Raw genomic sequence first — 14,909 nt, 5'->3', positions numbered from 1 at the left:
TGTTGCGCTTTTTAATACATTTCAAAAGGTTGATTCATATTGTCAAACCTGGTTGGATAGATTGCTGGAAGCTTAACCATATGGTTTTGCATTTCCAATGACCTACATGCATCATTGACAAGTTCACCCTCACAGAACACCACTATTCATTATCTGATTCAATAATTCTTGGCTGTCAAGTCACATCTTCAATTTATTTTATAACTAATCAGTGGAAGTGTCCAAAGAAAGTGAAGACAACATCCATATTTTTTAAGTTCTCTGTTATTTTTTTCTCCCAGGTTACGCACAAAAATGTCTTACAGATTAATATTCAATTCCTGCAGGCTTCAGGACAATCCAAGAGCATTGTCAATGATGTAAATTAGGGCATCAATATACAAGAAAATAACTAATCGTCACTGCATCCCAACATTGCAATATAGCCAAAGGCTTCAAATTTTTTTTAATATTGCTCTTCAAGTCAGTTCTATCAGTAGGACTAAGGCATGAAAATAGAAACAGCATGATCAAAATTTGTTTTGGTTTCTTTGGTGAACCACAGTAAGTAAAAAAAGTAACAAAAAGGTTTTCACTATTTCATTCACAAAATCCCAAACGTTCACATTATACACTATACAAGTTAAAATATAAATACAGCATTGTTCTGTGTGCATTGTCAAGAAATATAAAGCAAAAAAAAATCATACAGTGATTTTTGTTGATGCTGATAAAAAGAAGAAACTGAAATGGCTGAAGCAACCAACATATTTTCTATTCAGAAATTAATTTCCTGCGGACCATATTAAGTTTCATTTTCAGAAGAAGTCTTTGTTCTTACCACATGTTAACCATTGGACTTACAGGTCATTTAATTCTTTCTTTCTGCCATATTCTCTCCATGATTGAATTTAAATCGATGGGATTTGGTTCTTCTCAGTATAATTTCTAAGTGGTTTCTATACAATCTTTCCACTCATATCCACAGATTTGAATGATAATTAGACCTCGAGAATATAAAATACATTGCAATGAAATCTGAATCAAAATGATGTACTTAGATCTTTTCCCACAGTGCAAATTATAAAAGCCGGTGGTGCTTTATACAGATTCCCAAGGGTTAACAGCAGAAATGTTACAAAAATATATAGTTCATTTCTTCTCAATCCCATCCTTTCAAAGTAAATAAAATCCCAAGAATTAAACTACATTGCCATATGTGATGATCAACATATGCTACACAGCTGTCACATTCAGACATAAACATTCATTTTAAAAAATGCACTAAGATGGTTATATATACAAAAATTAATTTATTTTTTTGTTTTTTTTTACAAAAAAAAGTAGGTTTATATTCACCCTTAGAAAAAGGCAGCTCCATATTGTAGTATGGTTAGTGAGGGCTGCAAAAAGCTGCCATATCTGAGAAAGTTAATATATTAGCACTTGTGACCTCAGAAAGAACCAACTGTCTTTTGTAAGGTCATGTAGCGTCCTTTTGCACTTGCTATTCTGATTGCTTGTATCCAGGTGAGTTAAAGAGCAGCTTCACAATGCAGTCTCTGGGCTTGATCCCACCTTGCATCCTTAGAAATACAATACACAGGGGTCTTGTAGCTGTAGAAGTGAGAGATCGATTGAGGAAGAGGATGTTCAATGTTTTTGAATCAGACAATTAATCATCCAGGTTCTTTAAAAACAGGTTTCACTCACATTAATGCACCATAACTGCCTCTATTTTCTGTTCACCTAAAAATGCTTATTATAGTGATCAGTATATTTGGAGCAGCAATCAAAATGACACTTGTGCGCCAACCGGATTACTACAAGCAGCATGTTAACGCCTTCACATCCCTGAACATGACTACTTGAAGCAATGTAAAATTTGGAAAGAAAGTAAGTTGAAATAGCCACTAGGGGTCACTGAAACCACAGGTAATCATTTTTTATATACTGTATGTCAAACTGGGTCGGTTAGCTCCGTTGGCCGGATGGCTAGTTTGCAATGTAGAGTAAGGCTAACAACATGGGTTCAGTTTACACACTGACTCAGGTTACCATGAAGGCCCCCCTTCTCAACCTTGCCCATTTGTATGGTGACCCTCAAGTTAAACCACTCCCAGTTATCTTTCTCTCCAATGACAGCACAGTCCTCTGGAACTGTGGTGACTTAACCTATGTCTCAAATGAGTGCAATAAATAATGAAATGAATTTATAAAATATATGCCAAAATTAGCCCAGTAAAGTGAAACGGTACAACTGAAATGGTAATTTATGATTGATTTGCAAAAACTGCTGAAAAATGTAACTTTTCCACATGTAAGAAACAGAAAACTAATGACATGAAAAGGTGCAAAAATGCTCTAAAATATTTTATATTGTTAAAATAATCCTGCAAAGACATGTGCAGTATATGCACGCATAAATAAAAGGAGTTGTTCAATATTTGTAAAACAATATGGAGAATTGCAGAACTGTAAAATGCTGAATGTTAGAATTATGAAATTACAATGAACTATGAACAAACAACAGGGCCTCAGCTTCTATTCAATTTAACTTATTCAGGTCATCATGAAATGAATGATTTACAATTGTTTTAACAATCACATTTTTGAAGACACTGCCATTTGATCTTTCCCGATGTGCTTTGTCTTTTAAGAAATATTCCCCATCCCAATGTGTTACTAATGGCACTGTTTGGATCAGATGTGGCTCGAATAGCAAGGAACAGTTTCCCACCATTCAGTGGTGCAGTCAGTGCCCTGAATGAAATTTCCTGATCCAGCGATGATGGTGTCGGATCGGTTCTTGCGAACTTTTCATTCCTTTTCGGTACAATCCGTGAAAATACCTTCGTGAGTTTCGCTGATATGTTGAAGCTATCGGGTGCAAGGAAGAAAAGAGAGAATTAAAGGAGTTGACAAAAAGAAATAAAATGATGAAATATTTGCAAACACTTTATCAACGTGGGTTAAAATCATCAAAAGACAACCAGTGCCGTAGGAGGTGAAACACACCACCTGTTGTGGTACTGAGATACACAGACTAAATTCTGCAAGCAGCCCTTGGCTAGCATTGAGTCTATGGTAAAGTTAAGATGCTGCATGTGGGTTCAGTCCTTTTAAGCAAGGGAGAAGATAAATTAGTCAAATTTCCAATTCTAGTCTTTATTGAGTGACTCCTACTAGGAAATGTGGGACCATGGATATTGGACTCAGTCAGAAGTAAACTTGACTGCTATGCATCTTTAAAACTGGCAGAATACCTCATGAGGTAAGTTCATTGGAAATTATTTACTATGGAACCAAATCCCACCATGAGCAGGTACCTTCTCAAAAAGATAGGACTGCATCTTTCCTACAGGTCATTTTAAGCTAGCTCTCCTCAACATCATTTTACTGGAAGAAAAACCAAATTACATGAGCTTAAAAAGTAGGTGGCTTTTTCTTGAATCTGGATTTATTTAAAAGTAAAATAAATGTCTAAAATAGCCAGTCTTAATAGGTCACTCCCAACAAAATATTTTTGTCACACCTTATTTCTTATGTTTTGCTGCAATGCTGTGAATTCAAATAGTATTGTTTACATTCCCAACATCAGGACTAAGCAATGATGTACTGTTTTCTGAGAGAATGAATAGGAATGTGACCAACATGTCCTTTCACTTCAAACTTACAGGTGCACAATAATATTGTTCAGATTATGGCCTTGAAGAAATATGAACCTTATCTAGGAGTTCAAATCATTAATAAAATTTAAAGCCCAAACTAACTACAAGCTATAATTTTACTGAAGTTATCTTTCCAAGAATAAATACCAAAGGAGCTGCTTAGTATGAACCTGGTAGTAACACTAATGTTATTTTATGTATTGAATTTTGTACATCAAGTGGCATATAAGCTGTCTAGGGAAGGCAGCAGGTGTCATTTGATGAAATCCACAATAAAAAAGAAAATTAAGTGAAAATAATAAAATCAACATCCACTTAAGCAAGTTACAACAATCCTGTTGCAAATACATATCTAGCAATGCACAAGCTCTGGGAACAGGGGTACAAATCTCATTTTGACAAGTGCTACAACTTAAATTCAATTAATAAATCTGGAATATAAAGCTAGTCTGTTATGCTGACTATAAATATGTTGATGATTATTGTGAAAAGCTGGTCCACCAAAGTCCTTGAGGGAAGGAAATCAAAATCCTTCTGAGCAATCACAAGTGGTGATAAATACTTGCTTTAGATTGTGTTGGGGCTGTTTTTATGCAGTGATTGACTTGGAGAAGTTTTCACTTATCTACCTGAATTAGAGGAAAGCCTGCTAAGAATTGTGATTTGGGGATGCCGGTGTTGGACTGGGGTGTACAAAGTTAAAAATCACACAACACCAGGTTATAGTCCAACAGGTTTAATTGGAAACACTAGCTTTTGGAGCATTGCTCCTTCATCAAGCGTTCCTTCACCAACCACCTGATGAAGGAGCAGCACTCCGAAAACTAGTGGTTCCAATTAAACCTATTGGACCTGGTGTTATGTGATTTTTAACTCTGCTAAGAATCAGCTTATTAGAGGCAAGTTTGCTATCAACAAAATACCTAGCTGATCTCTCTCATTTCTGAATGAGAAACCTCCACACCAGTTCAGGCTAAAACCTATTTGCTCTTTTGAAAAAGTGATGGCAAGAACGTGTTAAGATAGTATTTTCTGAGCAAATTGTGTCTGTACCAAGTCTGCAACTTCAGAGACAACAGTGCATGATTATTGACTACCACATATGTGAGAACATCATAGAAATAGGTTCCACAATATCCTATACTTTATCCTTTTGTCTCTATGTTCTTTGTACACAATTCAAAAAAAATGTACAAAATAATGGGCTCTATACTGCAGGATTTAACAGAGGTATAGAATACAAGAGCAGGGTGATTATGGTGAAGTTATTTCAGATACTAATTGAACCTCAGCTGGAGTATTGGGTACAGAATGTACTGCCTGATAGTGTGGCACAGGTAGGTTCAGTAAGGCATTCTCAAGAGGGTATTAGAGTTTTATTTAAAGAGAGACAATTTGGTGGAGGGGGGTGCTATGGGAAAAAGCAGGAGATTAATACTGACTTTTAAATCTTCAGGGAGGCCAGTGTAGACAAAATGGGTTGAAGGACCTCCTTCTGCATTCTAACAGTTTTCATTGGCTAAGAGTGTGTGATTTGTGAACATTTAGAGGAGTACACATTTTTATTTTCATTTGATTACCTGTTAACCAATTAGTGCAATTTTATTGAATACATTTTATTTTGACAATAAACTAATAACATGTTTATAAAGAAACCTGATTGTTTGACCGTCTTACTTAAAACCAATATAGTTAAGACATTTAATTGGTAATCTTGCTACCTGAATGAAATATTTTTACCTTATGTTCTGATTTGTGGACTGGTGGGACTGGAACAATCATGCACTCCTCCAGCCTCAGCAGTAACAATATTTTAAACATCAAAAAAACTTTTCTCCTTTTTACTTTCTCTTTTCCTCTCCTCCAATCTCATAAACTATTTACGCAACTTACGTGTTATGCAGGCGACTTTTGGTTTATCCCAGTATCCATTGGTTCGACACTTAATGACTGGAAAGTGGCGTTGGATAAAGCCCGCACTGCAGTGGTACCTGATCATAGAATTTATTTCATATCGAGGTTTCAACTTCCCAAACATCCTAGCATTCTTCACAACAGGCGGTTGACCACAGGCAACTAAATTAAGAAAGGAATGTCTTCTGTATCATTAATGACAACTTATTAGAGGAAATTTATTTCTTAACATACAAAGTAATGGCAACCACTTTATATACCATAGGCTGAGCAGAATTACAGAAGAAAATTAGGAAGCAACTTGTACAATTGATGAGATAACAGCTAAGAAACTAGTATAAATAAGGTTTTAAAAGAAAACTCTGGTACAAAGTTGCAAATTACCTATCATTTTCTATAAATATAAATAGAAAGATATAAATAGAAAGCAGGAGACAACAGCTTTGCTTCACTTGGAGGTCGCCACTGATGATGTTACCTTGCCAGGTAATGAAACGTCTGGATATCAAACCTACAGCTCAGCGAGCAAACCTACACCCTAAACCTCAACCTGAGCTACAAACCTTCACAAACCTTGCAAAAATTTTCTATAAAGTAAGGAGTTAGCATCTAATGTAAAAATCTTTAGTTATTGATAAAATCTGTCTTCTATTAATGCAACTGTTTGGCTTAAGTCCAAACCAAGGAGGAACAAAGCACTATGCTGCTCATTTTAAGGTTATAGGGACAAAGGCTTCGACCAGCAGCTAACATAATCATAAAAAGACTATTATATCTCTGGTACACTAAGATATTTTAAATGAAAGTCAGAGCATGTGTAAACACTTTTAAGATTGAAGGACCTAACATTTAGCAATGAACGCATTCTGAAAAGCAGAGGCCTAAATTATTATAGTAAAACCAGTAAAAGAACAGAACCACATGTCAGTTTGTACTCTCGTCCATTATGTAGTCATCACTACTGCGAAAGGTCTATAAATCTCAAATGATGTCAGGATGAGTTTAATTTTAATGCCCTCTGGGGTGAAAAACCTGTCATCACCCGACTGAGGTGGAAGATACTGAAAATGAAGCACTGTAATATTGCAGGGATCCATTTTGCATGGAGTGGATGCTTCTGAAAGATGAGTGAAAAATATTTTGACTACATAAGCAGAATATCAAGGTGTTTTCTACTTTTGTATTCTAGGGGCATATAGCAGCATATTATGTGCGCCTTTAGCCTATGACTTTTCATCCATCAAAATAAGTGAATAAAGAGTCACAGGTTTGGGGTATGCAGATCACTGGTATACGTTTCCAGTATATAAATGAAGGAATGTCTTCACAAACCTCTTTACTACATATTGCTGTTATACTTTGTGCTTTCATCTATGGGTAAGGTTTTGAAGAAATGTTGAAGGACAGGTTTGAGAAAGAAAAGGGGTAGAGCCAAGTATATGCAGTCAATGCCAGATCTTACCTGTGCCTTTTTTACAAGTGTAGGTTAGGTGGTAGTTACATGGAACATCATTCCACTGGCCACCTTCATGCCAGATCATAACAACACAATCTTCTCCAGTAGAAAAGAAACTGTCAGGCTGGTGTGGGCGCCAATTTTCGTATTGCTATGTGAGGAACAAAAATGACAAAGTTAAGATAAAAGCTAAGTACTGCAGATGCTGGAGATCCAAAATAAAAAAGAAACAGGAAGTACTGGAGAAACTCAGCAGGTCTGCCAGCAATTTCAACTTCAAAGAAGAAAAATCAGATTCGAAACGTTAATTCTGTTTGTGTTCTACAGATTGCTGAGTTTCTCCAGCACTTTATACTTTTTATATGACAAAGACTTTGAATGGAATCAATAACAATACCCATCACAGGTTTATCAATAACAATACCCATCACAGGGTTATAATGAGTGTGCAACTGAATTAGCATGGTGACATAGCGTGGTACAGATGTATATGAGCTTCTAGACCCTAAAAGTAGACATTGTTTTTCTGCGTTCTAATTGCTGTGATGTTGATACTGGCATGCAGCCATGCCTAATGTTAATTCAATTTATAGCAATTATAATGAACTGTCACACTCAATGCAGAGATTAAGTATATGTAGACAAGGCAGATACTAGAATAATAATATTTTGTTTTGAAAGATAGAGTAATTTCATTGAGAATTGAATTTTGAATAATAGAAGATTTACTAAACTGTAACATTCTCGATTCAGTGTCTGATGGCTACCTGAGCTTGTGTTCAAGACAATAAGAACATACTTGCCACATGTTCTTTGTGCTATAGATACAATGCTTCATTAGCCCTGTGCTTTAATATTGCAGTGACCCTTGCTTTGAGGACACAGACACTGGTGTTTTATGTTTTTGCGCTATAAAAACATGGGCCTGACTCATATCCTGTGAAATAAGATTTACTGCCCATCTCATATCTTGTAGCATATGATTCACTTTCTAAGTGCCCTCTGTCCTAAAGCAAGTGATCACATTTTCTTGGAATGCTTTCGTTTGATTTCAATGGATGCTTGCCATTTTTCTGGAATCAGCTTCTTTTGTATCTCAATGCACAAAGGCTCTATCTTTGAAACATTAAACTGGAATTTATTTTACCGAATAAATGAAGCTCTGAAGATAAAGTTTTGCTTAGACAACTTCAAAATGACATTGAACAATTATATCTTTTAAGGTATTGGTTAATGTAATAGTCTTTGCCTGCTGCAATGCAATAATAATACTCAAGGTGTGAACATGCCAAGAGGTAATAATTCACCACATTTGCAATAGAATTTGTAATCTATTCCTCTATTTGCATCAATAAGCACATCCATTCTCCTGATTCTGTGGTCACTAAATATGCTACATATGTTGTGAATAACTATTCTCAATTTAATTTCTCAGCTCCCGCATTTTGCAGGAAAATCTAAGTTCTAGTTTCACCATAAAGAGGCTGATATCTTTAAAACTGATTTACTTTACAGTATGTAAATATATATAATTAGTTTGCTCCAATTAATCAATTGGAGCAAGCTAATTAGGCCAACAATTGAACATCCCATGTGACTGAAAAGATAGCAAAATAGTTGCATTAGCTTACGAGTGTCACAAAATGAGTCACTAATGCATTTAAGATAAAAGAGAAATGAAATACATTTTAAAAATAGAAACTGCTGGGAATTCTTAGGCCCTCAGTCAGCATAGAATGAGGAAAATAAGTTAACATCTTGCTCACAAACGAACTTAAAATTTCCAGCATTTTAGCATTTTTAAAAAATCTCAGATAATTGCTATCTTCATTTTTTTTGTTCAGTCCTCAACCTATGTATTTTAATATCAATTGTTAATAAAATCCAACAGCATTAGTGAGATAGAAGACAATGTATATTGCTCTTTTTTGGGGTGAGTGTTTATCAACTTGCTCAGTTTTACTCCTCTCATCCATGCCAGAAATCCTTATGTATATGTGTTTAAAGTAATTAATATCTGCCACCCATTTCTCTTAACCTTAACAATGACATTCACAAACCTTCATCATGTGATTAGCAAGACACTAACATTACCAATTTAAAAATACAATTTATAGAAAACAATATTGTTTACATAAACACAATTCTCACAAATCTCAACCATGCCCCATGATTTTTAATTCAAATTAATCATTCTCTTCAAAGCATTCCTTCTTCAGTTGACCTTGTTTCTGCAATATCCTTTGATACACGTGCAACTTTTCTGTCTAATCTAGATTACAAAATGTCCTACCTCGCTCTGTATAACCAATGTTAAGTCATCAGATGCTATACCCCTGTATCAAAACCCCTCTCTCAACCCAGCTGTCTTTAAATTGAACTAACATGTTATTAATGTCTTTCCAGCACACTGCCGTTTACAACCATGGCTTCGACCACATCCCAACCAGACTTTTCTGTGTAAGATTTTGCTTCCAATGCAACACCTTAGGTCAATTTTTAGATTAAAGATTGCACATAAGTTGTTGAAGTTCGAAACTATAATTCCAAATAGATTTCTTCAATCATAATATTTTACTAATTTGCATCAGCTCTTTACTTAATAAGCTTGCAGGAAATAATTATAATGAGTTTTGTGTGCAGATGCAACTTTGAAATGAGGTCAATGTTTCTGAAAGCAATGAGATTTCAGAATAATATTTTAAACCATGGATTCTGAACTGTTTTGGCAATGTTGCTTTTTATGGCCGTTACTAGACTGTAATAAGTGCCAGGACAATAAATCAGACTGCAATGCCTCGTCAAAATTTGGCCAAATCAGATAAGGCAACTTTTTAAAGGGCTATTCTAACTAAGCTGCTTAAATTTAGCTGGAATTATATACTTAGATAAAATTTAAGGATTTTCTAGTAACCGTAACTTTATTTTCCTTCAGAATTATGGGTTTTACACAAGACCTGTTTTACATTTTATTGTACCTTTATCCGATCATTTACAATGTTATGGCTCAGTTAGCCAGACAACTAGCATGTAATACAGAGTAATTCTTGCATCAGCTGAGGTTACCATGAAGACTTGTCTCATCAACTTCTCATTTTACCTCTCTCTCACAGACACTCACAAACACCCCCCACTCCAGACACACACGCACACTCCTACACTCAGACATGCACCCCCTCACAGACTTAAGACACTCTGCACTCACTACACACACACTTTCTCACACTCTCAAACCCACCCCCCCNNNAATGCAACTTTTTAAAAAAAGGTTTTGTGATTTACACATGAAAGAAGTGAAACTATCATGGTATTCAAACAGATGAAAGACTCAACAGACAATCAAGGTATTTTTCAATGTATAATTTCAGTTACATCACACTGTAAATTTTTGCTATAAATTCTGTGTGTTAGGATTGAGTCTTCCACTATCACCTGATGAAGGAGTGACGCTCCGAAAGCTCGTGTGCTTCCAATTAAACCGGTTGGACTATAACCTGATGTTGTGTGAGTTTTATCATTTTACCTGAGGTATGATGACCCTTAAATTCAATCACCACCAGTTGTCTCTCGCTCTAATGGGGAAGGAGCACTATGCTCCAATTGGACAATGGTGATTTTACCTTGATGCCCAGTGAAATGTATTAAAAAATCTTAAATATTAATGCTATTTTCCATTAATGCCAGTAATAAACCTGCTCATCTGAACAGAGAGGTAGCTGCCTGTTAGTAATTCAGGCTTTCTGCTAAATAGGTAACAACGTTTGGGTCGGAAGGGGGGAACCCTCTTAAAGTTCAAGAGCATTACACTTGAAACAGGCAGCAAACACACAGCCATGTTTCAAAAAGCATGTCAGCTCAGGTCATGTACATTACTATAGGCACATTCCATTTGATGGTCCAGAATGTATTTGACTAAAGCAAGAACACTGACTGAGGGACAGCTTATGATTTGGTACTGGGTGTAAGCAACCTGCAGAGCTTTCCATGGACTAAATGAATTCAGACCACCGATTCACACCAGAATGGATTGATACACAGTGTGAAGCCAAGTGGAACAGAAGATGTGGGGAGTCTCATACTTCACGATATGTGATATCAATCATACCAGGACCTGATTCACAAGTTATACTGCTCCTTTTCTTTGAATGTGCACCTGAAAATTCTTGAATCATTGCAAGAGTAGCAATCTAATTGGCTATAAGCTGCAGTTGATTTTATCTTAAGTGTGCTGCACTCAGATTGTGCCTCAATTCAAGCACAAACTAATTTCTAGACTGTGAAGTTTCCTTCCTCGTTTCGCACATGGTGAAAACTAATTTCACTGACTTGACACAACTGAATCTTTTAAGTACTGTATGTACTATGAGTAAGTTGATATACATTTAATGATAAAGTGAAAAATGATTTTACCTAATCTCTGTGGTGCTAAAATATATTTGTTTCAGATAAATATATTAAATGGGCTCCTAATGACAACATATGTAGGTTTCATTAAGGCGTCACTAACTGTTCAGTCACTAATAAAGAATTGAGTTCTATCTGCCTCTGTTCTCATCTATCTTCCACAAATTTTCATAACTTCATAAAATTTGTACAGTTTTCAGGAGACTGCAGTGAATGTTTCATGAGTGTTCTTTAATTATGTGTATATTAATTTGTACATAAAATAAAAATGATTATAGATGATCACCTTTTAGCAGCATGGATTACAGAAAAGAAACATTGGGAAAAGATTTCTTGTGCAATCCGAAAGTTCAGTCGGAGCACATCCCCACTGATACCAGTTGCCCCATAGCTGTTTGATGCTTGTGGCAGGAATTAGGTTAGGGGAGACTTCCAATGAAGAGGAGGTTCTGTCTTAGAGAATTGCTGCTCAGTTGGATGGCAAGCAGTTCTGTCTTCTCAATGTTACCGAGATCGAGCAGTAGTCACTGCTGGAATTAGAGACAGTCCCTGAAGAAGAGTAGGCCAGACTGACAGTAAATCCAGAGTATCATCGGGGCCTGGATATGATGTGCCAGGGGAGAAAGTGAAGGCTTTGCAGCGGATGGGCTTGGAAGGTCAGGGGTGGAAGGATTAAAATGGGACATGACCTTGAGGATAGTCTGCTTCTGATGGAAACCACCTCCCCCCAGAGCAAGTCCCTGCCTGCAATACCCCACTTCCTCTGACCAACATAAGCATCTGCAAGGAAAGCTACCCAGTTATCTGCTTAGCATGGGCCTCCACTTGCTGTGGGTGTAATAAAAGTTGAGTGGGATGATGCATTTTAAGTGACTGACAACCTCAACACACTCAAGGCTGGCAGACCACCAAAGGCTTTCACCATTCCCAGTGAAAGTTTAGATTATGCACATACGCAATGGGCAGACCCTGTACCATATTCAACAAGTCACCTCCTACCTCACCCCTGACTTCAAATTTGCCAGCAAGAATTGTTAATAACTCCCACAGATGGAATCCCCATTTATTTTCTTCAAGAAATTTGGTATTTATCCCTACTATTTTTCTAATGAAGGTGGGTAACTGTTTAGTGATATATGAAAAAAACAGAAGAGACTGAATCTCAACTGGGAAGAACTTTATGAAAAATCGCCAGTGCATTTTTGATTAAACATTAAAGTCTGTTCATGCTAACAATAGAAAACTACATGGTACAGTTTAATTTAAATTACTCTGCATGACAGCATGGCATAGTTGACAGCAGGGTATAACATCGACAATGTGATAGAAAGGGGTCCTGCTGTTATAATGAGAATCATGCCAATAAAGCTCTGTACTGTCAACACCTGTTCTTACTTGGGAATGAACATTCATAAGGGAAATTTTCTCTTCTGTTCAGCATCAGGAGCCTATCACAATTTAATTGTGCCCTCTTGTCTTTCACTGCGAGTAATATTCACCAGGCACTGAAGACTATGCTCATGCAGTTTGCCTGCTTTCCATGCAGGTGTTGACAGGGTTAAGTGGTAGGGCTGTCAATTACCAGAGCTTGACTGTCCCTGTTGGGTGGAATGCATGAGTTGTCAGTTGGGCTGCCAAACAATAGCTTGGTTACTTCAGATGATCCATCAGTGCAAGTAAAAACTGAAAATGCTTGCTGTAAATTTAACTCCTGCTGGGTTACAAGATGACACCAGGAGTAACTGTTGTAAAATCTCATGTTCACTCATCAAAAAAGAGGAAAGGAGAAACAACTAACAGAACTGTCACTAAAAAAAAATCAATATTTAAATTTCATGCAAATTCTTACGTTTCTCAATTAATTTGTTTCATCAAGACCACTATAGATTGTATAGAAAGTCATCTGCCTTCCTTAGCTTTTGGTCTCCTTGAATTAGAACATAGAACATAGAAGAATACACCGCAGTACAGGCCCTTCGGCCCTCGATGTTGCGCCGATCCAAGCCCACCTAACCTACACGAGACCACTATCCTCCATATGCCTATCCAATGCCCGCTTAAATGCCCATAGAACATAGAAGAATACAGCGCAGTACAGGCCCTTTGGCCCTCGATGTTGCGCCGATCCAAGCCCACCTAACCTATACTAACCCACTATCCTCCATATACCTATCCAATGCCCGCTTAAATGCCCATAAAGGGGGAGAGTCCACCACTGCTGCTGGCAGGGCATTCCATGAACTTACGACTCGCTGAGTGATGAACCTACCCCTAACTTCAGTCCTATATCTACCCCCCCTTAATTTTAAGCTATGCCCCCTTGTAATACCCCACTCCATACGCCGGAAAAGGTTCACACTGTCCACCCTATCTAACCCCCTAATCATCTTGTACACCTCAATCAAGTCACCCCTAAACCTTCTTTTCTCTAATGAAAACAGCAATTCTCCCAACTATGATTCTCCCTACATTAACAGGGGGATTGAGATTAAGAGCCACAAGGTTTTGCTGCAGCTCTTAAAAACCATAAACCATAAAAACCATTAAAACTTAGTTAGACCACAGTTGGAATATTGTGCCCAGTTCTGGTTGCCTCATTATAGGAAGGATGATGCTTTAGAGAGGGTGCAGAGGAGATTTACAAGGATGCTGCCTGGATTGGAGGGCTTGTCTTATGAAGAGAGGTTGAGTGAGCTCAGGCTTTTCACACTGGAGAGGAAAAGGAAGAGAGGTGACTTGATAGAAGTGTGCAAGGTAATGAGTGGCACACAGAGAGTAGATAGCCAGAGACATTTTCCCCACGGCAGAAATGGCTGTCACGAGGGGTCATAATTTTAAGGTGACTGAAGGACAGCATAAGGGAGATGTCAGAAGTAGGTTCTTTATGCAGAGAGTGTTGGGTGCTTGGAATGAACTGCCAGCGGTGGTAGTAGAGTCAGAGACATTAGGGACATTTAAGCAACTGCTGGACAAGTACATGGACGGCAATAAATTGGAAGGTGTGTAGGTTAGGTTGATCTTAGATTAAGATAAATGCTCGGCACAACATAGTGGAACAAACGGTCTGTACTGTGCTGTACTGCTCTATGTTCGACATTTACTATACCATCCACCACAAGATGCACTTTTGCTTTTGCTGAAAAAACATCCCTTTGTTCACTGTGAAACATGGAAGGGTGGAGATGCTACATCCCCAGATCTTTTTACTTTATGCATGCAATTATCACTGAACATGCTGAATGGTGGTCAATAGGTTAATTTCAATATTAAAATATACCATTTAAATAGTATGATGTATACTCTTTGACTCCTGTTCAGAGCAGTCATGACATGACGAATTGTATAAAGAAAACTCAATTGTTGTCTGAAGTGCAACTCAATTTCACTATGCGGGAGTTCCATTTAATTTTATTTTGCTGTATTTCCGACTTGTAGACAAATTTATTGCAGTGACTTAGAGGTTTCCTCACTATATGCAAGTTACA

At 37.1% G+C, this 14,909-nt stretch overlaps 1 protein-coding gene across 1 annotated transcript in view; it reads right to left on the bottom strand.

Moving 5' to 3' along the window:
- Positions 1-414: 414 nt before the first annotated feature.
- The window catches only part of vcana (versican a), a 197,942-nt gene continuing 183,447 nt past the window's right edge, over positions 415-14,909 (bottom strand). Inside the window, exons 14-16 of the mRNA XM_043702808.1 lie at positions 7,027-7,171; positions 5,544-5,726; positions 415-2,859 (exon numbers count right to left, since the gene is read on the bottom strand). Of these exons, the coding sequence (XP_043558743.1) occupies positions 2,735-2,859; positions 5,544-5,726; positions 7,027-7,171 (453 nt within the window). The 3' untranslated portion in view covers positions 415-2,734. The remainder of the gene's footprint in view (positions 2,860-5,543; positions 5,727-7,026; positions 7,172-14,909) is intronic.

Source organism: Chiloscyllium plagiosum, chromosome 2 (assembly GCF_004010195.1).
Source record: "Chiloscyllium plagiosum isolate BGI_BamShark_2017 chromosome 2, ASM401019v2, whole genome shotgun sequence".
Lineage (NCBI taxonomy): Eukaryota > Metazoa > Chordata > Chondrichthyes > Orectolobiformes > Hemiscylliidae > Chiloscyllium > Chiloscyllium plagiosum.
This window is presented reverse-complemented; position numbering and strand designations above follow the sequence as displayed.